Genomic DNA, 27937 nt, shown 5'->3' with positions numbered 1-27937 from the left:
AGAAAATGCTCTGCATCACTTGCCATCAGGGAAATACAAATCAAAACCACCATGAGATACCACCTCACACCAGTGAGAATGGGGAAAATTAACAAGGCAGGAAACAACCAATGTTGGAGAGGATGTGGAGAAAGGGGAACCCTCCTGCACTGTTGGTGGGAATGTGAACTGGTGCAACCACTCTGGAAAACTGTGTGGAGGTTCCTCAAAGAGTTAAAAATAGACCTGCCCTACGACCCAGCAATTGCACTGCTGGGGATTTACCCCAAAGATACAGATGCAGTGAAACACTGGGACACCTGCATCCCGATGTTTCTAGCAGCAATGTCCACAATAGCCAAACTGTGGAAGGAACCTTGGTGTCCATCGAAAGATGAATGGATAAAGAAGATGTGGTTTATGTATACAATGGAATATTCCTCAGCCATTAGAAATGACAAATACCCACCATTTGCTTCGATGTGGATGGAACTGGAGGGTATTATGCTGAGTGAAATAAGTCAATCGGAGAAGGACAAACATTATATGTTCTCATTCATTTGGGGAATATAAAAAATAGTGAAAGGGAATAAAGGGGAAAGGAGAAAAAATAAGTGGGAAATATCAGAAAGGGAGACAGAACATGAAAGACTCCTAACTCTGGGAAATGAACTAGGTGTGGTGGAAGGGGAGGTGGGAAGGGGGTGGGGGTGACTGGGTGACAGGCACTGAGGTAGTCACTTGATGGGATGAGCACTGGGTGTTATTCTATATGTTGGCAAATTGAACACCAATAAAAAATAAATTTATAAAAAATGTATTTTTCTCTATACATGAAAACAATTGTAGTTCTCTATAAGCTGATTATTCAATGGGTAAAGGAAAGAATAAAGAGTAATTTAATGCACCAAATGCTGCTTTAATGCTGAAAGCACGTGATCTCCATTTGCAGTGAGAATCAAACAAGAAGAATGAAGAGTAGCTACAGCAAGAGGATTTCTGAAATGCTTTTTTATTTTACAATGAGTAAGATATGGACACAAACCCTAGGAAACAGTTAAGTATGTGTTATAGAGAGTAGAGATTCAGCGAAGGACAAAAAGTGAAGTTTAGATTAGCCAGAGAAGACTTCACCAAAGTAGACTTTTAGATGATCATTGAAGAATGAGAAACAGAGGAACATGGAAGAGGTATTTGATGGAAATGGCTTAACGAATACACACACCGAGGTTAGAAAGGATGCTCCATAGGGAAAATGGAGTAGGATGTCTATTTTAGGGCTGTGTTGAGGAAATAGTAGGTGTAATTATATAATGAAACACCTTGAAGATTAGGACAAATAAATTAGATCTGTTAAAGTAGGAGTTAGCTTGATTTAAAAATAACAATACTTCAGAGATCAAAAGATATATAAAGATTACAGGTATAAATATATAAATATAAATGTGATAAATATATACATTTATATTTTATATACATATATAAAATAATAACATGGGACATTCTTTTTTCAAACCTCAAGGACAGTAATTCTATGAATTCTGGAAATAGTGACTGTCTATGAGAAATATGTGACGTGATAAAAGCAAAGTTTAAGGGTGATGACACCTTTCACAGTATTGAGGACAGATTGAAGTGGAAAAGGACTGGAGGCAAGAAAGGTAAGTTAGGATGGTTTTCATTTATATTTTATTTTTTTAGGATGGTTTTTATAATCATTTCTTTATGAAATAATGAGACACAAGACTAAGCTGGGGTTACTAAGAATAGAAAGGAAAGAATGGGGGATCCCTGGGTGGCGCAGCGGTTTGGCGCCTGCCTTTGGCCCAGGGCGCGATCCAGGAGACCCGGGATCGAATCCCACGTCGGGCTCCCGGTGCATGGAGCCTGCTTCTCCCTCTGCCTGTGTCTCTGCCTCTCTCTCTCTCTCTCTGTGACTATCATAAATAAATAAAAATTTAAAAAAAAAAAGAAAGGAAAGAATGGATAGGTGATAAATACAACTGCAAAATTTGCATAGAGCCTTACAGAGTATGTGGGATAAGAATGTAATGATGGGGGCCCATGGGTGGCGCAATTGGTTAAGCGTCCCACTCTTGGTTATTGCTCTGCTCAGGTTGTGATTTCAGGGTTGGGATTGAGGAGTGAGGAGTCTGCTTCTCCCTCTCCCGCTACTCCTCCCCCTGCTCACATGGGCCTCTTCCTTTTCTCTGTCTCTCTCTCACAAATAAATAAATAAATCTTTAAAAGAAAAAAGGAATGCAATGAAGGTACTCTGTTTTCAGGTTTTCTTGATCATTCTATGACCATGTTTTCTCTTAGGATTGACAAGAAAATACCTACTTGGTATCAAGAGGAATATGAACATAAAGTAATAGTGCTTTACAATTTTTTTTTAAAAACATACTATTCATGGAATCATAATTCTATTTTCTTCATTTATGCTCACATATATGCTCAGTGACTTTATCACTCTTAATTTAGGATCAAAGAAATTGAGCCTTTGATAGCTTATGAGTCTGTGAATTTTTGAAGTTCCATACGTCCTACCATGTTGGAGTATAATGAGAATATGTCCCTTTACTCTTAGCACATTGCTCTTTTTCCATACACAGAATTTTCTTTTCTTTTTTAAAAGAAAAACTTTTATTTATTTATTTATTTATTTATTTATTTATTTATCTATTTATTTATTTGAGACACAAAGAGAAAGGCAGAGACATAGGCAGAGGAGAAGCAGCCTCCATGCAGGGAGCCTGATGCAGGACTCGATCCCGGGACCCTGGGATCATGCCCCGAGCCAAAGGCAGATGCTCAACTGCTGAGCCACTCAGGTGCCCCTGTACACAAAATTTTCTTTCTGTAAAGGGAATATTCTTAGTCACTTCTCTGTTGTCAACTAGAACTTTATTCCTTGTCTTCTTTGGTAACTAATTTCTACTGTGTTAAAATATGTGTTTATTTTTAAGAAACACTTTTTACAGCACATTTCTTATTAGGAAGTAGGATTAGTAGTTATACAAACATGCAGTGAGAGACTTCTCTCTAGACCTGACAGAAATAGAAAAGAATACTCAGAATCTTTCCAACTTTCCCTCATTTCCCTTTCCAGATACACTTGAAACACACAAGGAGACTAGTAGTATATCTGCTGAAAGTTGGATTATTCTATTTTGTCCAATATATCAAAGTCACTTTGGTTTTCATTTTTTTTTTAAGATTTATTTATTTACTCAGAGAGAGAGGCAGAGACACAAGCAGGCTGCATGCAGGAAGCCTGATGTGGGACTCGATCCCGGGTCTCCAGGATCACACCCCAGGCTGCAGGCAGCACTAAACAGCTGCGCCACCAGGGCTGCCCTCACTTTGGTTTTCATAAAAGAATGTGACACAGACAATTCGTGTCCTTCACATTTCTCAGCCTCCTTTGCAGTAAGGACAGATGTAATATATGCCACTTGCACAGCTGGCCAAAAAAGTCCTGTGCAAACCAACTCCTTTCCCATGGTAATGATCTTAATTGTTGCATTGGAGATGGAGTCACAAGATGAAAGCAGAATGGGTATCCCTGACTCACTGTTTGGCAAGAAGCTGCTCTGGACAGCTACTGGACTCAAAAAGCAGTTTTATGTGAGCAAAAAATAAACTGTTATTTGCTTAGCCACTGAGATTCGGGGTTTCTTTGTTACTGTAGTACAGTTTCTCTTATCCTGACCAATTTAGGTGTTGAAACCACCTTGGATAAGAAGGACTTGAAATAGCGACTATTGAAGGCTAAGTCAAAAAGGCAGTCAAATTTGATTTCAGACAGAGACAGTAAAAAAAGAAACAATAATCTTTTTAAAGGTCCTATTTTTTGGGGGGGTGGGTGGAGATGTTATTTGGGGGAAAATTTACTAAGAAATCACTCCAGAGTCATCACATTCAATACACAGAAAAACATCATTTTTTTCCATTATCCTACCTGGCAAATAAATCTCACCGTTAACTGCTGCATGGGCCATAGGCACTCCCGGATATGGCTGTGGCAGCTGACAAAAATTCGGCTTGTGGATTTTTGAGTTGGTAAAAATATATAATCCTGCGGACTGGGTGAAAATGAATGATTAAAGCATATTGGCAATCCAATTGTAAGAGTGGAATATTGTCTTACATTTGTACTGTAAGGGGCCAAGAGCAGGCTGCCCCAAAATGAACCACATGGCATATTGATTTTTTTGGAATTGAAGCTACTTGAGAAACAGTTGGTACAAGGACACTAAGTCCCTCCTCTGTCCTTTCAGAGCAGGAAACACATCTCCCATGTGAAAAGTACCCTCCCTGTAGTAAGCATGAAAAAAAAAATTCCTTATCAGCAGAGATAGAAACTTTAAAGCCAAGAAAGCTATAGAAACGAACCCTGTTATTTTTTTTCTAATCTATGATCTCAGCCCAAATTCATTTTTTTTTCAGCCCAAATTCCACTTAGAATTCTAGAGTTCCCAACATCTGCTTTCCTTATCCTGTCAATTTCTCACAAATGTATTGTATCTTTGTCTAAAAAGTGTGAGAACTGCCTGCATTTCTCTAGGTCTCAATTTCATTATTGGGCTTGTGTGAGTACATAAAATTGTTTTTTTCTCCACTTAATCTGTCTCATGGAAATTTAATTCTTAGTTCAGCTAGAAGACCCTGAGGAAGAATATTTCCTTCCCAACACTATCATACTTTCATTATTATTATGTACAGAGTTCATAAGATCTTCATGAAAATGCCACACAATAGGGAAGAGACCTATTTTTAAAATATAAAAACAGAGTCACAGAAAGTCCAGTTCATCCAGTTAGTGAAGAGAAGTTGGGATTCGAACTCATGTCTTCTGATTCCTATTTCTGAATTTTGTGTGCTATATGCTGATGCCCCTTTAATTATCATTTGCATCAAAGAAACTAAATATTTTACACTTAGATGTTTATGTTTCCTTTCTTTTCTCCCTTCAAACAAATATAATGTGGGTGTGCTGGTGTGTGTCTGTGTGTGTAAGTCATGGTCTTACGGCACAGAGTACTTTTTTTGTTTCTTTTCATTTGAAATTATAGGGTTGCATAGTGGAGATTTTTCTTCACAATCCTAGTAAACTTTGCTTTTCTTTATGTTTTATGTTTTGTTGGGAAATATGCCTTTCCCTGAATCTCTGTGCTCAACTCAGCTCTTTCATAATTTATTCCTTCTCCCTTTCTTTTAAGTATCTTGAATCTTTGTATCCAAAACAGACATGCAGATGCCTGCAGTCACCTGGTTCCTACAACCCACCAGGTCTCAGCTGCCTTTTTTTTTTTTTTCAATATTAGCCACAGGTAAATATTATTTGCTGTCTTATTTCAGAGTAGTGAGAGACTATGAGAACTGAGGCACAGCTATCAGTGGTGGTAGTGACATGAGATAGAAAGAAGTCAGAAATACATGTTTAAAGATTAAACAATAAGCTAGGAAACCTAAGAAGTCCTCTTCCTTTTCCCTACCACCAACTGATTTATGATTCTGGAGGCTCCAGAAGAGACAGATTTAAATTGCTGTCGGCTACTCTGCAGAAGAATGACATATTTTCCTCAAAGTGTAAAGAGAGTTGTCAGTCCTTCTGGTGGTGATAAGGTTTAATCTCACAAACTAGATAAACTCTCCTTTCACAACACTGCCTAGTTAATCTCAAAGATAAATATTTTATCTAACATACCCGTAATACTAGCATTACTACCCAAGTTTTGTGAATCTTTTCTTCATGAAAGATTACTTTCAAGTTTTCCTGAAATTTTGCTGCACTTGCTGAAGATGATGAAAGTATCATAGTTGTATGTTCAGTCATTTATTCATTCAATATGTATTTATTGTGCATCAGACTGATATGATGGCTGCCAATAAGGAATTCACCTTTCCAACATATGGGAAATGTTTTGTTATCCTCACATACTAGAATCTCTGACAGTGGCTGAGAGGGGATATGACAGTAGTGAATAGCTTTGGGATCCACTTGGTTGAGGTTGTGAACCCTAAAAGTACACCCCTTGCTCTTTAAAGAGCCAGATAAATTCGTGATAGAATATCAGTATGTGTACAAAGTTCTCCATGCCTCTGATGTTTCAGTATTTTTATATTAATCTTAGCTTTGTTTTAGGGAGCACAGGACCAGATTCTAGAGCTCAGAAGCCCACTTATTCTCCATTTTAGTAAAGACTTGAAACTCAGTTTGGTTATATTATCAGGAAGATGAATTACCTCAAAAATACTGTAAATGTCATCATTATCCAGGATCTGCTTTGGCGTGTAAATGATCCCCTCGTGAATAAAGTCTTCTGCGTGGATACATTGCTCACTATCTTCTCTTCTGAGATCTCCATAACCAACACTAAAGATACTCTTTACTGGTAGCAAATTATAGACCTGCAAAATTGAGAGAAGGAGGGAAAACCCCTTTTTTTTTTTTTTAATTTTATTTTAAGTGTGATAATGTTCAACCTGGGATTTAGAAGATCATGGTGTTTGTTTAATACTCCCATGCTGATGTTATAAAAAGCAACACAGATAATCATGGGGAAATAATAAGAGTTATGGATCCTAATCTTCCTATGCAAAGGAAATTAATATGTAGAGAAATCAAATTAATTGATCAAAGTCTCACAGCCCATGGTTAAGAATAAAACTCAAGTCTCCTATGTCCTAGCCCAAATGCCTTCCTTTAAAATGAAGCAGAGGGGTTCCTGAGTGGCTTAGTTGGTTAAGGGTCCAATTCTTGATTTCATCTCAGGTCATGATCTTAGGGTCATGAGATTGAGCCCCTTTTGGGCTCCACACTCAATGGGGAATCTGCTTGTTATTCTTCTTCTCCATCTGTTCCCCTCCTCCACTTGCCTGTGCAGTCTCTCAAATAAATAAATCTCAAAAAAAAAATAAAAGGAAGCCAAAAATGTGAACAGTACAGAGAAGTGTGATGAAAGAACAGAAGCCACTCATAATCCTATCATTCAGAAATAATCATTGTAAATTCTTAATTCATTCCTTTTCCCACTTTATATAACTGTTTCCAACTCTACTGAAGTTTTTTGTTTGTTTTAGTCTACTATTTTGGGATCATGTCTAGTTTGAGAAAAAACTAGGTGCACAGGCAACCTAGAAATAAACCATTTGCAGTTCAGTCTTTGCCTAGAGCCTAGTGTCAGGCACCTGCTTAGTCATATGGTATCCAGGTCATTAAACAAATACTGGCCTCTGTGCAGACAGTTTAATCTGGCTGCGCTCATCTCTTATCTATGCTACGACAATAACCTACTAACCCTTTCCATTCTTTCAATTCAGTTCTTATCCTCTCAGCAGCAAACTGCATCTCCTTAACAGAGAAATCTGAATTGTCATTCTTCTGTTTAAAACTCTTCAGATTCCAGGTTCAGCAGGTTCAGGTTCCTCAAAGAGTTAAAAATAGATCTGCCCTATGACCCAGTAATTGCACTGCTGGGGATTTACCCCAAAGATTCAGATGCAATGAAATGCCGAGACACCTGCACCCCGATGTTTCTAGCAGCAATGTCCATAATAGCCAAACTGTGGAAGGAGCCTCGGTGTCCATCGAAAGATGAATGGATAAAGAAGATGTGGTTTATGTATACAATGGAATATTACTCAGCCATTAGAAACGACAAATACCCACCATTTGCTTCAATGTGGATGGAACTGGAGGGTATTATGCTGAGTGAAGTAAGTCAATCGGAGAAAGACAAACATTGTATGTTCTCATTCATTTGGGGAATATAAATGATAGTGAAAGGGAATAGAAGGGAAGGGAGAAGAAATGTGTGGGAAATATCAGAAAGGGAGACAGAACATAAAGACTCCTAACTCTGGGAAACGAACTAGGGGTGGTAGAAGGGGAGGAGGGCGGGGGGTGGGGGTGAATAGGTGATGGGCACTGAGGGGGGCACTTGACGGGATGAGCACTGGGTGTTATTCTGTATGTTGGTAAATTGAACACCAATAAAAAATAAATTTATTATAAAAAAATAAAAAAATAAAACTCTTCAGATAAATTTGGAACAGACAGTAAATGCTATGGTACCCTGCAGGGAGGCCAATGCTGTACTCGATCCCAGGACCCTGAGATCACGATATGAGCCGAAGGCAGATGCCCAACCACTGAGCCACCCAGGTGTCCCTTGTTGCTTGTTTGTTTATTTTAATACCTCATAAGACTGTAAGTCTAAGATGGTCAAAAACCACATCTGGTTGTTCACCAATAGAATGCCTGTTCCTAGAGCAGGATCCAGCCCCTGGTCAAGACATAGCGAACATTTGTCGCTTTGTCACAAAGTGAACATTGTCCCTTTATTAGGGGACAATGAAAGTAAACCACAAGGCCTTTTTGAAAGTGCTTCATTAGTAGTTTGAATGGAAACTCTCTTTTGTCCATATTTCAAACCAGTGAGTAACTGCCTAGATTTTTAGAGCAAGCTTAAAAATCAGGCATTTCACAAACTACCTTGAAACGTGGTACATTAAAGGTAGCATTGAATATGAAATCTGATTCCAAATTCCACATTTAAAATATATTTTTGGCCTGCTCCTTTTGTAGTGGTTTTATCTATCCTAGCTATGTTTTCTTCATTCATAAAATTAAGGTAATAATACCCATCTAAAAGGATTATTACTCATGTATTCATTCATTGACAATGTACTGGCATCTTTGTACCTACATAAGGTACTGGGCTAGGCAGGGAATGTGGTGGGGAGCCATGTTGCTCCCTCAATGAGAATATATTATAACAGAGAATGAAGTGAAGTGAGACTTGGAAAGCATTTGTGCAAAACGTCTTTTGTGGAACTGAATTATATTCCGTTTCATACATAACCTACTACACCATGCCTGACACTTAGAAGAACACATGTCCTTTCAGCTATAACCTCCAGTTTCCTGAACTGGTCTTCTCCTGTGTGCATGCTCTGACATGCAAGACTCACCGACTGAGGGGAGAGCTCAGTTTCAGGCTTCATCAGCAGAACACTCTGGTCTACTGCTCGGAGGGCACAGAGGGAGTTAGGAAAGGCCCTGACCTCTAGGTTGGTGTGCGAGGCCGGCAGGCTCTGGTCTGAGGAGAAGCTCAAATTTACCTGTAAAGAGAATACAATTATGGCAGCAAATTTTCTAAGTATTACAACCTCAACACTCTCTTCTACCCCAGGCTAGGGCTAGCTCTTTCTTCACTTGGCTTTTTTTCATCCGTTTTAGACCAGGCTTAAGAGATGTGTACACTGCGGGACTACCAGTTAATGATCTCAGGAATGAACTGGAAATGTGGTTCCAGTTAACTCAGGTTTCCTGCTCCTTTAATAACTGGTGAAATTGGGACGCCTGGATGGCTCAGTGGTTGAGCGTCTGCCTCCGGCCCAGGGCGTGATCCTGGAGTCCCAGGATCAAGTCCCACATCGAGTTCCCTGCATGGAGCCTGCTTCTCCCTCTGCCTTGGTCTCTGCCTCTCTCTCTCTCTCTCTCTCTCTCTCTCTCTCGGTCTCTAATGAATAAATAAATACAATCTTTTAAAAAAAATAACTGGTGAAATGTAAATTGGTTTCGGTCACATTGAAATAGAATCCTGAGTGGGAATGAGAACACATCCACTAACAAAGATACATACCTTGCTGTAGTTGACTTCTCTCTGTGCAGGTTTTTGTGGTGAATGTGTGTAGTTTGCATGGTGCCCTGAAAAATCATGCTCGGCCTCTGAGACCAGCCACCTGAAGTCTCCTCCAGGGGGCAGTCTTAGTCATCTGACATTCTAGAAGGGTGCTTTATTGTTTATCAGGATCCGGGATTTATTGGGTCATTTAAAAAATTGAACATCTAACATGCATCCTGAGAGTTAACTGGCTGAGATAATTCAAAGAACTGTGAATAAAGAATAAGAACTACAAAATAATGGAAAATTGTGCAATAATTTTTTTCAGATTTGATTCTGTTTTGGCCAGTAGAAACTCACTGATAAGTGAGTCTATTAGTTCCCTATGTTTATGTAAACATTTCTTGAGTAGAATCTGAGTTTTATTTTATTTTGAGTAAATTTTGAGTAAATTTTGAGTAAAAATTTGAGTATAAATTTGAGTATAAATTTGAGTATATTTGAGTATATAAAAATTTGAGTATATTAAAATAAGTCATTTAGAATTTAGATACTTTAGTAGTATCAGGTAATATCCTCAGTTTATAACTTTAATAACTCTCTTTTCTAACTTTTAGTGGTAAATAAAAATAGTCAACTTTCTTCTAAATACTTTTCTTTTTTAATAGCTTTCTCTACTTTTCTTTTCTTTCTTTCTTTCTTTTTTTTTTAGAGAGAGAGAGCATGCACCCACAACCCTGAGATTCCGACTTAAGCCAAAAGCAAGAATCAGTCACTGGACAGTCTGAGCCACCCAGGTGCCTCAGCATCTCTACTTCTGGTGACTAAGTTACAAGATATTTAACATGAAGAGATTGAGAATAATGTCCAGGGACTTATGCTTCTGCGTGAAAGTTTTCTGATGTTACTCAGGAGGTGTCACATGCTTTGTACCAGAGAGAAACCACTGCTGGAATGAACAAAGTGTGACAAAAGCTGTAGCATAACGTGACCATTCCAGAATTTAACGAATAATTAACTACCCATGATTAGCAGTAAGGGCATTGAAGTTTGAGACAGGAATCTCCTCTAGGTTCACAAGGAACACACGGTACATTCAAGCAGAACAGAAACTATGCTCTTGGATACCTGTTCAGGTTTAAATTAAATTAGCATCCATTGTGTTTTTTTTCTTGGATCATTATTTATTTATTTAGACCTTATATATTTATTTATTTATATATATTTTTTAATTTATTTTTTATTGGTGTTCAATTTACTAACATACAGAATAACCCCCAGTGCCCGTCACCCATTCACTCCCACCCCCCGCCCTTCTCCCCTTCTACCACCCCTAGTTCGTTTCCCAGAGTTAGCAGTCTTTACGTTCTGTCTCCCTTTCTGATATTTCGCACACATTTCTTCTCCCTTCCCTTATATTCCCTTTCACTATTATTTATATTCCCCAAATGAATGAGAACATATAATGTTTGTCCTTCTCCGACTGACTTACTTCACTCAGCATAATACCCTCCAGTTCCATCCACGTTGAAGCAAATGGTGGGTATTTGAGACCTTATATATTTAAAGAGGGATAATCTAATATAGTTTTCATTGCAGAAATGCTCATTTGCTGTAATGCATAGTTTAAATCTCCATAAAACTCATGCTCTATAAGTATATTTTAAAAAAGATATGTGAAGCTGGTGAATGCTATCTGATTGTAATGTTATGACTATAGCACAAAACTCCCTTGAGATAAAGCTTTATGTTTCAGTAGGCTTCTTATTACAGCTATGTATTCTTTGGAAATACAAGATTCCATTTGCAAGTTTGGTTTTTCTGCTATAGTCATTAGAGTGCTCAGGTTATGTTTCTCAAAATGGGGCACACACACATATACCTCTGTTCTGTATTATCAGAATTTAACTCACAGTGAGTTGCTGGTATCAAATAGTTTATGGAGATATGTCAGGGGGGATGATGGGATAAAACTGTCAGGTCCTTGTGAAGCATCATTTTTAATGAAACATATGGGGAACAAATATTTCAAAATTAACACTATGAAAGCTTTATAGCAGAGCATATTTTGAATTCCATATGAATTTTAAGATAAAACAAGAAACTTTGAAAACATTGGACTTACGGCCACCTGTTCCAGACTTCTCCACTAACCCTCTCAGGCAGGGTATGGCATCATTCTCTGCCTTTGGAGGTCTTACAGAGGGTAGTTTTAGGAGCACTCTATGGTAGTTTAAAAAATGTATACAATTTCCTTCTTTTCCATACTTCAGAAGGGGAGATGAATAAAAGAACTGCTTACACAAAAGACCCACCTTATTGGCAAAACAGTTTTCAATCTCGAGTTTCTCAGTATCGGCAACAATTTCTCCATTGGGCAAAATAGCATAAATGAGCAGCTGGGCTGCAGGAGCAATGTCTGATTCCACTCGAAAGGAGAAGGAAAATTCCCCTTTCACTGGAGAATAAAGAAAGTTCAAGATAACTGATTAGGAAGAAGGAAGAGTTCTCAATTTTATAAGGAAGAGGCTCTCCAATTATTTCACTTATTCACAATCTGGAGCACACTAAAGAGAGGATTTGCATTTATACCATTGCGCATGTAGTAGTGTCCAACACCTACATGCCAAACCAACAATAGTTTTCCTCAAAGATGTAGGATAAATTATTTCCTTTGCTTAAGTAGAAAAAATCCATTTCATACACATTTCTGTTTTACAATTTAAAAAAGGACGTTGGGGGGGATCCCTGGGTGGCTCAGCGGTTTCGCGCCTGCCTTTGGCCCAGGGCGCGATCCTGGAGACCCGGGATCGAGTCCCGCGTCGGGCTCCCGGTGCATGGAGCCTGCCTCTCCCTCTGCCTGTGTCTCTGCATCTCTCTCTCTCTCTCTATGTCTATCATAAATAAATAAAAATAAATCTTTAAAAAAATAAAAAAAGAGGTTGGGGGGGCCCCAGGGAGCCCGCGGGACGGGCCGCAGGGGCGGGAGCAGGGCGCCCGGTACTCCTGCCCCCCCTTCCCCCCCTAAAAAAATTAAAAAGGAGGGTTTATTTTGTATCTTCGTTTCTGTTTCTGTTTTTAAAGATTTACTTGAGAGAAAGAACAAGCAGGGGGAAAGCAGACTCCTCGCTGAGTGCAGAACCCAACTTGGCTCGATCCCAGAAACCTGAGATCGTGACCTGAGTTGAACCCAAGAGTTGGACGCTTAACCCACTGAGCCAGCCAGGTGCCCCTAAAAAATATTTCTCAAGAAAAAAGTCAAGAGAGAAGAATCTCTAGACGTCTTTAATTATCTCTATTTATGATCCAAATCAACACAATTCCTGTCATATGCATAAGGATAATTCAAAGAACGCAACACAATCTCTACCTTCATTTCAATACTGCAGAGATATAGGTACAAATAATCATATACAAAACATGCCATGTTTCTGATTTTTATCAGAGAATTTCCTGCATTTATCTTAGTGGTTCCTTTTTATGTGCATACACAGTGCTTATAGTTATGCCCACTTAATTTTCTCATAAATGTTCTAAGTTCCTTGTAGCATGAAATTATTTAAAAATTATAGCCATCCTATATCTATAGAAAATTTGAAGACAGGTTGTGGTGAAAATACATAGAAACAGGAGGGTTGAAATAAACTTGAAACTTCTCACTTATGTCACTTGGCATATTACCCTCTAGAGGCCATCCATGTTGTTGCAAATGGCAAGATCTCACCCATTTTTTTTTGTGGCTGAGTAGTACAGCATAGGGAATGTAGTCAATAATATTGTAATAACATTGTATGGTGACGGATGATGACTATACTTATCATGGTGGACACTGAGTAACGTATAGAATTGTCAAATCAATATATTGTACACCTGAAATTAATATCCCATTATATTAACTATACTTCATAAAATAATTTGAAATGATAATACTAAAACCATATAATGGGCACATAAAAAACATAATATCCTGAGGGCATCTTGAAGGCATGGACCATATTTTATTAATGTTTTTATCCAAAAGCCTTATTATAGAGATATATGAAGAAAGATATATTATCTTCAAATTTAGTTCTCTTCAAGTATAGTTCAAATATATAAACTTCAAATAAAGTTTAGCTATCACAAATTGTAAACAAAGAGATATCCTTCACTGATGAATTAGTTTAAAATATTTATTATGTACCCACAAGCATGCCAAGGACTAAGAGAAAAAATGGGGTTTCGAAGATAAGGGACAAATACATTTTAATTTTTGTAATATGTATTCTTCATTTTTTCCTAGATATTCTGACTTACTTTGGGTAGGTGAGCTTTTTGATCTCCCTAAATATGCTCTATTAATAAAAAAAATTTTATTTTGCCTTAGCTAAATGATAGCCTATATTCATTCAAATGAATAGAAAAAAGGGAAGCTAATTATGAGATTTAGACTGGGGACATGCAATAAATAAATAGACTAAATGTATTCATCTTTTTGTAACAGATCCTTTTTAAAAAAAGTTATTTATTCTTTCATTAAGAGATGTTAATGATTCAAGAAAATCCAGAAGGAAAGTATTATCTAAGATATAGAAATGCTGTGAATCACTTGACTTAAATGACATTTAGAAAACACTCCACTTAAAGCAGAAGAATAGAAATTCTTACATTTACCAAGATAGATCATATGTGGGGCCATAAACTATGTCTCACTAAATTTTTAAAAAAAATTCTTTAAAAAAGGTTGTATGTATGTATGTATGTATTTATCTATAGAGCATGCAGGAGCAGGGAGATGAGGTTTGTGGGGAGAGAATCTAAAGCCTACTTCATGCTGGGTGCAGAGCCGATTTGGGGCTTAATCTCACCATCCTGAGATCATGATCTGAGCTGAAATGAAGAATTGGACACCTAACCGACAGAGCCATCCAGCCAGGTGTCCCATGTCTTACTAAATTTTAAAGAAATAATCACAGCAGCATTAAATTAGAAATAAATAAGAAAAATCTCTGAAAAATATCTTGGTATTTGGAAGTTAAATAACATTTATTTTATGAATCACCCATAGTCCAAAGAAGATATTAAAAGGGAAATTTGAAAATGTTTTGTACTGAACATAAATGAAAATATCACATGCAAATAATTGTAAGATGTAGACAAAGCAGTATCTTGAAACCTAATGCTGTTTGTCCAACTGCTTTCAAAATTTCTTCTGACTGATGACTCTGTCATCCTAGAAAGGATTACACCCAAGGCCCCATCAGTATCTAATTTAGATAATTGAAATGATGATATTTGGGCCTTTCAAGCTGATGAGACTTACATGAGATTTTGGACTTGAGTTAATGCTATAAAGGATTGAGGCTTTTAGGGTTGTTGGGATGCGGTGAATGCATTTTGCATATGGGATGGATGTAAATCTTTGGGGCCAGGAGGCAGTTTGTGGTATGCAGAATAATGTCTCCCAAAGATAGATCTCAAAACCTTTGTTATGTTATATAGCAAAAGGGACTTTGCAAATGTGATTAAGTCAAGGACTTTGAGATGAGAAGATTATCCTGCATTATCCAAGTGAGCCCAATGTAATCACAGTAATCTTTAAAGAGGGGGCAGAAATGAAAGAGAGAGATTTGAAGATGATGTATTTCTGGTGTTGAAGATAGAAACTGAAGGATGTAGGAGGTCTATAGGAAAGGAAACGGATAATTAATTCCTGAGAGCTCCAGAAAGCCTGCAGTCTTTGGACACCCTGATATTTAGTCCAGTGTGACATCTGACCTACAAAACTGTAGGCTGATAAATTTGCATGGTTTTAAGGCAGAAAGAGGGTGGCAATCTATTACAGCAGCAATAGGAAACGAATACAAAGACCTACACAGTAAGATTTTTCTTTAGTGATTTTCTGTGCTTTTAAATTATTTTATGCATCTTAAGACATTTAATTATAAAATGAATATATTTTACTTGAGGAATAAAATTTAAAATATAGAAATGCTATAAAATGAAGAAAAGATACTAAATGGACTAAAATGGGGGTGCCTGGGTGGCTTAGTCAGTTAAGCATCAGCCTTTGGTTTACGTCATGGTCCTAGGGGCCTGGGATAAAGCCCTGAGTTGGGCTCCCTGCTCAGTGGGGAGCCTGCTTCTCCCACTCCCTTTGCTCCTCCCCCTGCTTGTGCTCTCTCACTCCCTTTCTGTCAAATAAATAAATAAATAAAATCTTTTAAAAAATGAACCTAGTATGCCATGTTTTTATATTAGCTTCCTCATCTCTGGTTGATGGAAGAAGGTTGGTGACCATCGCCTCTGTAAAATGTACATGTAAAATGGAAGATATAAAAGTAACTCCATCTTGCTAAAATGTTTAGGATCTGAGTATATGAGAGAAAAACAAGGAAATCCTGGAAGTACTTACAGTCTCCTTGTTCAATGGACAGCACATGGATTCCTGATCGGGAGATCATTCCTCTTGCTTTGATCTGAAGAGGGAAATATATCCATTATCATCTTAAAGTGCACATAGTAAACTTACATAAACATATTTAAAATATATAAATAATCTCACTACTCCAATCCAGAAGTTTTTTTTTAATATTTTATTTATTTATTAATGAAAGACACACACACACACAGAGAGAGAGAGAGAGAGAGAGAGGAGAGAGAGGCAGAGACACAGGCAGAGGGAGAAGCAGGCCCCATGCAGGGAGCCGATCGAGACTCGATTCTGGGTCTCCAGGATCACGCCCCAGGCAGAAGGCAGGCGCCAAACCTCTCAGCCACCCAGAGATCCCTCAACCCAGAAGTTTTGAATATTTTTCAGCATTTTCCTGTATGTATAGTTACACACTTTAAGTAACAAATATATATTTTGCAACGTTTTAGTGTTTTACTTAATATTTGCTACTTTTCTTGAATATTAATACTTCAAATTTACATATTCTTTCAATAAATATTTTAAACATACACAAAGCAATATGCAGTACAGGAGGATATAAAGTACATGTAAGTTTTCTCTATTGTTAAAAACCTAAATGTATTGACACTCTGTGTGTGCCAGACGTTGAACTAAATATTTTGGTTTTAAGATTTTATTTAATGTGCACAATATTCGCATGAAGTAGGTATAAATCCTATCCCTAGTATTTAAGAAAGATGACTGATATTTGTCTTACAAATGAGATTATATAAATTGCTCAAAGTCACATAACTAGGAAGCAATAAAACTAAGACTCTTATTGTCAATTTCTTTTTGCTTTTTCATAGATTTTTTTCATAGATTTTTAAAAATATTATTTATAGCTAATCCTACCTAGAATTTCCTACACATTAATTTTTCTTAAAATGACTTACTTGAGTAACTACCAGTTTTGGATCATATTTTTAATCTCAGGGCACAAGTAAGTTTATTGACCTCAAAAGTATGATACCAATTTATAATATGCCTGTCAATGTCCTTTTTTCCTTCAAATGCACTATTAAGAACTTTGTAAACTATTCAGAAGCTTTATAGGTGTAAAATGTTACTGCTTTACTGTTTTATTTTCACTTCTCCAATTAATGTCAAATTTGAACATTTTTAGAAGATTGTTTATAATATATATATTTTTAAGTCACTCCATACCCAACCCAGAGCCCAACATGGGGCTTGAACTCACAACCTTGAGATCATGACCTGAGCTGAGATCAATCAAGACTTGGATGTCTAACCACCAACTGAGCCACCTAAGTCCCCAAATGTTTATAATTTTTATTTCCTATAGTTCTTGATTTCCTTAGTTCTTGATTTCTTATACTTTGCTTATTTATCTGTTAAGTTCTAAGAAAAACATTCTTTTTGACTAAGAAGGCATTTTTTCTTAGTCTTTTTCCTCTCATTCAATAATTTTCCATTGGAACTCATAAAACTAAAAAGTTTCAGTAGGGACCAGAGCATAAGTAAGAAATTAAAGCATTAGGAATTTTATTAGGAAGTAACTTTTCTTCACAAAAAAAAAAAAAAAAAAAAAAAAAAAGGTGCACACTGATATCTAGCACAGCGCATTACTTAGATAGGAACTCAATCTCCACATGATTAGAAAGAGCTATAGTGGTTTCCATTCTTACCAAATAATAGAAGGTTAATTCTTTTTCATCCTTCAGAATCTGTCCATTCAGGATGTAGTGCGCCCGGATCTCCTGGGTTTGTCCACAGGTTATGGTACCAGCAACAAGTTCAAGGTGAACATAACTCTTGCTCGGGGAGAAAATATGCTTTACAGTGTGCTGTGCTTGGTTATGAAGTTCTTCAAGCCACCAATTATCAAAACAGTGGACATTCTGTTTGTAAGTCACCTAATGTAAAGAATAAAAGGTCTTAAAAAGGCTATTTGTTAATGTACATTATGTATATCTTGGTCACCCTGAAATGTCATGTACTGAAGATTTTATGTGAACCAGGCCTGTTTGATTCCATCATAGTCTGCTCTCCCAAATAAAGCATAATCTGTGAGTGACTTTTCCTTAAGTTTATTTAAGGTTGTGCTATACTGATTTAATAGATAATATTCCCTCATAGTCGAGATCAATTACTTTTTCTTAATACTCTTAAGGCTCTAAACTGCATAAAGATATTTAAATTTTTTACAAAAAATAAAAAATGGTGGTAACACCAAAGAAACCAAATAACATCTAAGCTATAATAATGTTGTAAAAATATTGAATTTTATATGGGGATATCAAGATGATCTAATAAGTGTCTCCTGACACTAGACGATGTTAGAGTAAAAGTTTTCTGGCAGACAATTTTTTTCTTATAACTTAGGTTTCTGATTTGCTTAATTTCTATTTTACTCTTTATTGCCATTTCTTTCCTCCCTAGAATTTATGTGCTTCCTGGATATGTTTAAGTTCTGTGGCCTCAGCAATGTCTTTTCAGTCCCAGATGCCCCTTCCCACTTACCATAACTGTAAAGAGAGAAGATGTGAAGTTGGTGGTATCAATGTAAATGTTCACCAAACCATGTTCATTCGTGGTAAGGCTGGATTGGTATGTGGTTACGTCCACACTGACGACTACAGTTTTATGGGCCATTGGCTGATCCTTCTCGTCAACTAGAAGAACCTAGAAGTGGAAGTAATAGCTGGTGTCAAGGGTTACATAGCAATGACACCTTCCACTCTCTCTTGTGTTCACCTCTTGAACTATTGGCCACTGTCATTTACTAAAGATCTTAGAATCTGAAAATAAGATTTGTTTTTCTGGGCTCTAAACTGTTTTTCTTTCTGACATTTCTATTTAAATGTTCCGTGAGCATATAACAATTAAGAATATGCAAAAATGAGCTCAAAATATCACCTTTCTCAATTTTCTTCATCCCTGTGTGCTCTATCTCAGGATACAGTGCTTCTATCCATTCCCATGGATTATCCAACAATATCAAAGGCCTTTTCCCATCATTTTCTCTCTTTTGCTGACTACATCTAACCCAAGGCTAAGTGCTATCTCTTACTCTGTTCAACACATTTTATTTACTTCTCTTCAGACCCATTGCTATCATTCCAGTTAAAATCTGTTTAAGGTGAAATAAAATGAGATCACTTATCAAAAGGTTTACAGTGGAGCTGAGAGGAACCACGAACTTTTGAATTGGGCGAAACTCAGCCCAAATGCCTGTAACCTGCTACAGAAGATTTTGCTCAGTGAAAGCCTTAGCAACCAATTATATTCAGTCAAGATTAGATTTCTGCCACCAACACCAATCAAAATTCCTCATGAATAACATGCACAAGAATCCTCCTTTGTCTTTAAAACCATTGATATCTGTTCTCAGGGAGAAGATACACTATGTGGATTGCTGCCCAAATCCATGTTTCTTGAATTGCAATCTGAGGCCCCAAATAGATGTTTTGTTTTTATTTTAGCTCTATTTCTTTCCTCCACAGACAAAACATAATATTTTTCCCCCATCTGATTTCCAACAGCTTTTTATTTAATCTTCCACAGTTCATTCTCTTACTGCTTCATGCTTGCTTCAAATCACTCTCTCTATGGCCTGAGCTAAACTGGTCATGTTATTCTCTTTAAAACTTTCAGTAACTTCTCAATCCAAAATTCTGAGCAGGGGTGCCTGAGTGGCTCAATTGGTTAAGCATCTATCTGCCTTTGGCTCAGGTCATGATCCCGGAGTCCTTGGATCGAGCCCCATGTTTGGGAGGGGTGGGGTGGTCCCTGCTCAGCAGATAATCTGCTTTTCTCCCTTTCCTCTCTGCTTGTGCTCTCTCTCGCTATATCTGTCACCATCTCTGTCTCTCTCAAATAAATAAATTCTTTTTTTAAAAATTTTTTTATTTATTTATGATAGTCACACACAGAGAGAGAGAGAGAGAGAGAGAGAGAGAGGCAGAGACATAGGCAGAGGGAGAAGCAGGCTCCATGCACCGGGAGCCTGATGTGGGAATCGATCCCGGGTCTCCAGGATCACGCCCTGGGCCAAAGGCAGGCGCCAAACCGCTGCGCCACCCAGGGATCCCTAAATAAATTCTTAAGAAAAAAAAAGAAAAACAAACAAGCAAAACCCCATCAAAATTCTGAACATATTCTATAAAGCCCTCAAGATCTGTTCTGGCTTACTTACAGCCATCTCCAGCTATATCTCCTATCTCAGCTTGTCACATAGTTGCTCTTTAAAAGCTGTTTCACACCTAGGACCTTGACCATTCTCCCCTTTCTTAAATTTCTGGCCAAGTCATATTCATCCTTTTAATCCTCAGTTTTCTCACATTCTTCACTTGTTCCAAGATGGCTTTGCCCAATCATATCTATACATGTATTAATTTCTTGCCAATTTGCAACATAATACTGTAATAAATGAAGAAAATACAAAATTCGTAATGTCATCAACTGTGAAATACTTAGAAATTTCACAGTTAATGAAGAAATTGCCTATCAACTGTCAATTGCCTATCAGCTGTCAATTCAAATATTAGTTACTAAAAAAGGAAATTTAAAATGCCTAGAAACCTTATATTTATTATATGACAGAAAACTGATAGTTTACTAAGTTAGATATCAGTCTGAAAACTTACCAATATTATTACCAATACAGAGCTTTGAAACTGGAAAAAAAACTTTTAAAAACTATCAATATGAAAAAAGAACTCAATCATCTAGATGAAAGAGTATCTTTAAAAAAGAATTGTATTACAAAATAATTGTTTATAAAGGGGCAATCTGAGTATGCAGCCAAACTACACAGGAAAAATGTCTTTCAGAGAGATGTGTTAGGAAGTTAGTCAATAAAAGTGTGCTTTGTTTTTCTGGATATGATGTTATTTGCCTTTTAAGTTTGTCATGGCTACCATTTCTTTCCCCATTCGAAATAAATATTTATTTTTATAATAAATTGTACTCTTGTGGTAGTAAAATTTATTTTCTTAATGGCCACCTCTCCCAAAATATGAATTTTATTGAAAAGATATTTTACCTGCCCATAAAAAGGAAGCCCGGGTCTATAATATGTATCCGCTTTCGTAAATTTCAGCTTGCTCAGGATATTTGTGATTTCACATGATCCATGCCCAGTTAGTTCCACCTCTGAAAAAGAAAGAAGTGAAATCGAACTGTTCTATATATTCAACTCACTTCCTACTTCCACTCCAGCTTTGCTCTGTCATGACAAAGTACTATCCCTATTCTATTTCCTACTCTTTCCAGAATTTTTCACACTTAGAAAATACAAGCAACTTGACGTTAGCTTCACCTTCAAGATAAAAAATTATTATACCTAATTTCCCAATTCTTCTGGTTTCACTGGTATCTTATTTGTTCCATCTGTGTTCTTAAGCTCTTCTCAGATCTGTGATCTTGCTCCATTTCTGTTTCAGCCTCTCTCAGATCCCTCTCCTCTCCCCAGGACTTTCTGCATACAACAGGATTCTTCACATTGGTCTCAGAATATGTTTATATGTCTATCACAAACTACTTCCCCAGCAAGACCCTTCTTTTCGCTGTATGCCCCTTCCACAGTAAAATGCAATCTGTACCTTGGCTTCATTATCTAAAGCATTGGTCTATCAAAGTCTAAAAGGTCTCTTATTTGCTCCAAATATAATATTCTCTCTCTCTCTCTTTTAAATTAGGTTCCATGCCCACTGTGGAGCCCAATGCAGGGCTTGAACTCATGATCTTGAGATCAAGACCCTAGCTGAGATTAAGGATTGGACATTTAACCAACTGAGCCACCCTGGCACCCTTCCCAGTATAGCATTCTCATCTCAGACTTGATCAAAATGAACTCCTAGAAGTACTTTATAAATCAGTGCCACCGAGACTCTTCCAGTGTCTTCTAAGAAATTGTACTTTATTATTTTCCCTCATGCCTGTGACTTCTAATTTTATTATGCTGGTTTATTTGATACTATGTCCTAAATGTAGTTGTTTCTGTCCTTGGGCTCTCCTTGTCTGTCTCTAGCTTCAATTTAGCAATGCTAAGTGAGTTCACTTTTAGAATGATTGCCCTTACTCTTAGGAGCTATAGATACAATGGGAATCGATTTTGGTCCTGATTTTGCTCTGATTTTTTTTAAAAATTATTTTTATTTTTTAAAAATTATTTTTAAAGCTGAATGAATCAACTTCTATCTTGATGTTCCAGATTACAATAACTCATTGTTGTAATGATTTATTGTTGAATGACTTTTCTTTGACCCATTTCATTATATTTCTTTTTATCTACTTCTTATCTTTGATTAATGGCATTTCCATTTCCCAGGTCCCAGGTTTGTAATCTTTGGGGCAATTTTGAATAATAATCTGATGTATCAAATTGTAACACCTTAAAATTGTTTCATCTAGCCTGTCCTCTTCATGTCTGCTAGAACTATATTTTCAAAATATCAATATATTTAGAACATTCTCCTCAAATATATCTGTAGATACCTAAGGCTTTTCATAATAAAATTTAACCTTTTTAAAAAAGATTTTATTTATTTACTTATGATAGACACAGGCAGAGAGAGAAGCAGGCTCCATACAGGGAGCCCAACATGGGATTTGATCCCGAGACTCCGGGACTATGCCCTGGGCCAAAGACAGGCACTAAACCGCTGAGCCATCCAGGGATCCCCAAAATATAATCTTTTTAGCATATGATTTACTTTTTTACACACCTTAGCCCCAACCTACATTTTCAGTTTATTCTGAGACTAAACATATTTGTTTTATAAGAATCATGCTTTCCCAGTTCATTACAAGCTTTCAAAATATTATCCAAATCAGCTCACATGCTACTTTATCAACTTTCTTTGTTTCTATATAAAAATTAATTCTCTCTTTTCATACTCATTTGGCTGTTAGTTTTTACATTTCTTATAGAAATTTTGCTGTGGTTATAAATACATACACACAAGTAAACATATACATATATACAAACCTATATATAATTTCTTCTTAGACTTCTAGTTCCTTGACAGCAGGGACCATGTTATTTTCATAGTCCCCAGAAACTACAAAGTTTTTTACATGGAATGGAAGTTTGATAGATGCTTAATATATTGGAGACTTAATGAATTAATATTTATAAGTAATACAAACAAACCTGTTCCCTCCTCTTTGATTTTGGCTTCCACTTGTATTGTCATGTCATACCCCCTTTGTCTCAGCTGAAATACTTTGGTCTTCACGAGTTGTGTGAAACAGCCTTTATTATCTGCCTGAAGAGAAAGAAAGAGAGTTCCTGGGTCCTCCAGTTTGATATAAAAAAAGTCAGTTATCAATTTGTGAAATATTTTTGTTGGCCAAAGGAAATTTTACAAATATTCTGACCATCCTTTAGGTGCTTACCCTTTCCCAAGCCAAAAATGACATCCAGTTTCTTCACTGATCATTGAGTTACTCATTGCCAACCTTTGCCTTCCCCCTTCTCTTCTGAAAGCCTATCCCATTTCTGCCAAATTAAACTTCCTAGTTTCTAAATGTACCAGTGTACTCTCTCTGCATACATTGCTTCACAAGTGATAACATTCTTTGTTCCATTCTTATCTTGGTTAAGAGTTACTGCTCTTCTAAACTCAGCTCAGATATAACATCTCCTCTGTGACCACTTTCATCTACATATCGACTAAGGATTATATTTTTTTAACTGTATTTCTCCATGTCTAGGACATTAATAAAAAGATATATATATTCATTGAATAGATGAATCATTATAGTAATTAGATTTCCAAATTAAATATTGGGGCCCACATCTTAAGAAAGATTTGTTTTCATGCACATATGTGTGGGTGAGTGGGGTTGGGAGAGGAGCAGAGGGAGAGAGAGACTCTTAAGCAGGCTCCAGACTCAGCACAAAGCCCAAAGTGAGGCTCAATTCCACCACCCCAAGGCCATGACCTGAGCTGAAACCAAGAGTTGGATGCTCAACCAACTAAGTCACCCAGGCACCCCTCGCTGCAGCTTTGATAACTTTCTTTTTCAAATCCTTACACTCACTGCCATTCTCTAGGCTTTTATGTTATCTTTCTTTTTTTTTTTTTTAATTTTTTTTTTCATTTATTTATGATAGTCACAGAGAGAGAGAGAGAGAGAGAGGCAGAGACACAGGCAGAGGGAGAAGCAGGCTCCATGCACCGGGAGCCTGATGTGGGATTCGATCCCGGGTCTCCAGGATCGCGCCCTGGGCCAAAGGCAGGCGCTAAACTGCTGCGCCACCCAGGGATCCCTATGTTATCTTTCTATGTGGGTTTCATATTCTTCCATATGAGCTTTAGATCCCATAGCAAGTCATTTAATTCTCCCACTAACCGTATTCTCCCCCCCCCCTTTTTAAAAGTAAGCTCTTCACCCAACATGGGGCTAGAATTTATGACCATGAATTCAAGAGTCACAGGCTTTACCACCTAAGCCAGCCAGGCACCTCCTCCCACTAACCAAATTCTTAACACCTGCCACATTCTTTTTCTTTTATCTGTTTGATAAAAGCCGACTTTGGATACTTTCACATTATTTTATGCCTTTATATTTGGCATGTTAATTGCTGTCAGAAGGAAATTATAAAACTGGCCAAATAAATGCCACTATAAATTAATGAACCAAATTCTCAAGTAGGCTCCTAACATTGCCTGGCAATCTTACAGTGTTTCCCCTACCCCACACTGCTCTCTGTTGTACTGTTTTCACAATACAGTATTGTATTCTTTTGTAGGATATTCTTTATTGCATTATAATCCATGTGAAAACAGGCTCTGGTGTTGGTGTCTTGGGAAGAATGGTTTCCATATACCTGTTGACTGAATTCTTCACAGACACCTTGCGAATGCATTCCATGGCAGGCAAAATGATATTGTGAGTATTTTCTGCATATGTTAATTGTCACCACACCAGAGACAGGCTTTCCATACGTGTATCTATAATGGTAAAGCAGTTATACAATAAGATATTTAATATAAATAACTCAGATATTTGTTCACATGATTTGATCCACACATATAGCCATCTTGTTCACATAGCAGTTGTACTTTAGAAGCACTTATTCTGAAACTACATCTTAATTATCTAATTATTTTAATTATTACCCATGTCTACAACTCTAAGAAAATGCCTACTGGATCTTTTTAAAATACCTCTAAATGAAAATTTAACAATGTAGTTTTTCTCAGATCTTTCCTTACTTTTAGCTGTGGTTTTACTCTAAGACTATCTTATTTCCTTTTTCTCTGCCTTCAGATTATCTAGGTAATAATTCCAGTTTTGATAACACCTTCTAAGGTGTTTTAAGGCAAAATTTAAGGATATGTAGACAGTGTATTTCTAAGTCCTCCCTAATTTATATGTATTTTAAGAGGATAAGTGAGAACTTGAATGGGAATTTAAATATTCAAAAGCACTAACCACGCAGAACAGATATGTTATAAATGAACAGTATCATAATAACTTAGTCTGATTATGCCAAATCTGATGGAAAGATATGCTACGGTATAGTCTGAATGTTTGCATCCCTCCAAATTTATATGTGGAAATCCTAAAACCCATAGATGATAGTCTTAGGAGGTAAGGTCTTTGGGAGGTATGTTGATGATGTGAGTGGAGCCCTCCTAAATGTGGTTGGAGTCTTTATAAAAAAGGCTCCAGCAAGATCCTTTGCCCCTCCCACCACATGAGGACATGACAAGAAGGCATCAGCTATGAACTAGAGAGAGAAGCTTCACCAGAATGTGACCATGCTGGTAACTTGAATTTGGATTTCTAGCCTCTAGAACTATGAACAATAAATTTCTGTTGTTTATAAACTACCTACTCTGTGGTATTTTGTCATAGCAGTCTGAGTGAAGTAAGATATGATGGGAAGCCAAACTTAGTCTTGTTTCTCAGAGTGTGCTTTATGGAACACCTATGCTGAAATTACCTGAGATATTTATTGAGATTCAGAGTCCTGAATCTTTCCTTAGGTTTATGATTGAAATTTATATATATATATTTTTAAAATTTATTTATTCATGAGAGACACAGAGAGAGAGAGGCAGAGATATAGGCAGAGGGAGAAGTAGGCTCCTTGTGGGGAGCCCGATGCCGGACTAGATCCCAGAACCCCGGGATCATGACCTGAGCCAAAGGCAGATGCTCAGCCACTGAGCCACCCAGACACCTTATGATTGGAATCTTCAGATTTTGGGCCAAAGGAGTCTACATTTTAGTGAATCACCGCCATAGAATCTGATGCTCACTAAGTTTGAGGCCTATTGCTTTAGCCAAAACTGTGAGGTAGGTGAGCTTTGGCTTTGATGGCTCTAATCATCCCCTCTTTATAGTTTTTTTTTTCTCCCTAATTTCTAGAGGTGCTGATAAAGCAATAAATTATTTATTAAATCTCACTTTGTTGAATCTTATCTTTAAATCTGACTCAAAGGGCTCTCTCTCATGAGGGAAAAATCTAAAGCAATAAAACTAGTGACAAAGATGAAAATATGATCCTCATATTGTTTTCAAAAGCAAGAGGTAAAGTGTCTCTCCTCAGTGCATGTGGAGTATGTTCTAGTGAACTAAAAGGCAATCAGGGAAGAAATAACTATGACATGTATTGTGAATTCTACATTATGTATCTATATATTTATTTAAGAAGATCTGCTTAGTTTTTTCCCCTAATTTTCCATAGCTTAAGAAGATCTGCTTATTTTTTCCCCCTAATTTTCCATAGTTTAAGAAATCAGGAGCAATAAGAAATGGGGGTAATAGGACAAAGAATAGCATAGACGTTATGAGCATGAGCATGAGCTTGAGCTGAATGTCCTGTGTTCAGTTTGGGACAGTGTCTGGCATGTAGAATACTTCATGAAGCTAGATTTTTTTTTTTCAATTGCAGAGGCAATATAGGATAGTGGTGAAGAGTTCAGGGTCTGGAGTCAGACTGTTGGATTTAAAGTCCAATCTGCCGTTTATTATATGTAGCAACTTGAACACGTTTTCTATTCCCTATGTGTTATATTTTCCTCATTTGCAAACTAAAGGTAACTATCCCTATCTCACAAAGCACTTAAAACATTATCTGGCACATTTTAAGTGTTCAGTAAGTACTGTTATTGGTAGAAGTAAGTGTCCTGTGCTACCACCCCTGCTCACTCTCTGGAGCTCAGACATGTCGGAGAGAAAGTCATTCTCTAATTCAAATACTTGAAGTCCAGTAACAATTACTTGCAATGCACTTAGAGTAGGGAGATAGAAATGGGATGGAATAAATGTAACTCACAGGCCACAGGCGGATACTACAAATTCTTCATCCAGAAAACTAATCGTCTTGGGCATTTTCACTTGGACCTCAAATTTGGGCAAAACTGTCGTCAGCAGAAGGAAGAAAGAGGTGAAGGTGGGTGGGTAGGATATCTTGCAAGTATTAGTAATGACTCTATTACAGAACCTTATAACGTAGGATCACATGAAATGATTACAATTACAATAAGAAGCAGCAGAACTTTACTGACAACGGAGACGTGTTTATGATCATGGGTATTTTGTACACGTTAACTTGGTTAAGCTGGCACTACATTTCCTAGGATCCTTTCAAAGATGGAAGGAAAAAGCAGCACCATTAGTCTCTGAAGATGGTCATGGTTAGATGTGGTGAGAGGTGCAGAGAGGCCTCTGGATTCCAGTTTGTTCTTATTCTTTCCCTCTGTGTGTCCAGTTCTTTCCAACTGCTGGTCCTACTGACTAATGGAAGCCCCATACTCATCACCAGAAACTTGATTACAGAAGTATTGAAGTGGTACATATACATACAGTTTTCCATCGATTGTTCTATCACTTTCCCTTCATGGTCACTTTAGCATCTGAAGGCACCCTTACAGGTGATAATTTATTCATCGCCACTAAT

At 37.1% G+C, this 27937-nt stretch overlaps 1 protein-coding gene across 2 annotated transcripts in view; it reads right to left on the bottom strand.

Annotated features, from left to right (window-relative positions):
* LOC144297263 (pregnancy zone protein-like) overlaps positions 1 to 27937 on the bottom strand; it is a 50448-nt gene that overhangs the window by 16693 nt on the left and 5818 nt on the right. Inside the window, exons 7-17 of one of the 2 annotated variants that reach the window (XM_077871120.1) lie at positions 27314 to 27398; positions 24854 to 24977; positions 23171 to 23285; positions 21059 to 21168; positions 18535 to 18696; positions 17700 to 17927; positions 16012 to 16075; positions 11933 to 12075; positions 8962 to 9111; positions 6232 to 6396; positions 3944 to 4067 (exon numbers count right to left, since the gene is read on the bottom strand). In XM_077871120.1, the coding sequence (XP_077727246.1) occupies positions 3944 to 4067; positions 6232 to 6396; positions 8962 to 9111; positions 11933 to 12075; positions 16012 to 16075; positions 17700 to 17927; positions 18535 to 18696; positions 21059 to 21168; positions 23171 to 23285; positions 24854 to 24977; positions 27314 to 27398 (1470 nt within the window). The remainder of the gene's footprint in view (positions 1 to 3943; positions 4068 to 6231; positions 6397 to 8961; positions 9112 to 11932; positions 12076 to 16011; positions 16076 to 17699; positions 17928 to 18534; positions 18697 to 21058; positions 21169 to 23170; positions 23286 to 24853; positions 24978 to 27313; positions 27399 to 27937) is intronic. The other variant, XM_077871121.1, reaches the window with a different exon arrangement.

This window comes from Canis aureus, chromosome 25 (genome assembly GCF_053574225.1).
Source record: "Canis aureus isolate CA01 chromosome 25, VMU_Caureus_v.1.0, whole genome shotgun sequence".
NCBI lineage: Eukaryota > Metazoa > Chordata > Mammalia > Carnivora > Canidae > Canis > Canis aureus.
Note: the sequence above shows the minus strand (reverse complement) of the source record. Positions and strands in the feature narration are given on the sequence as shown.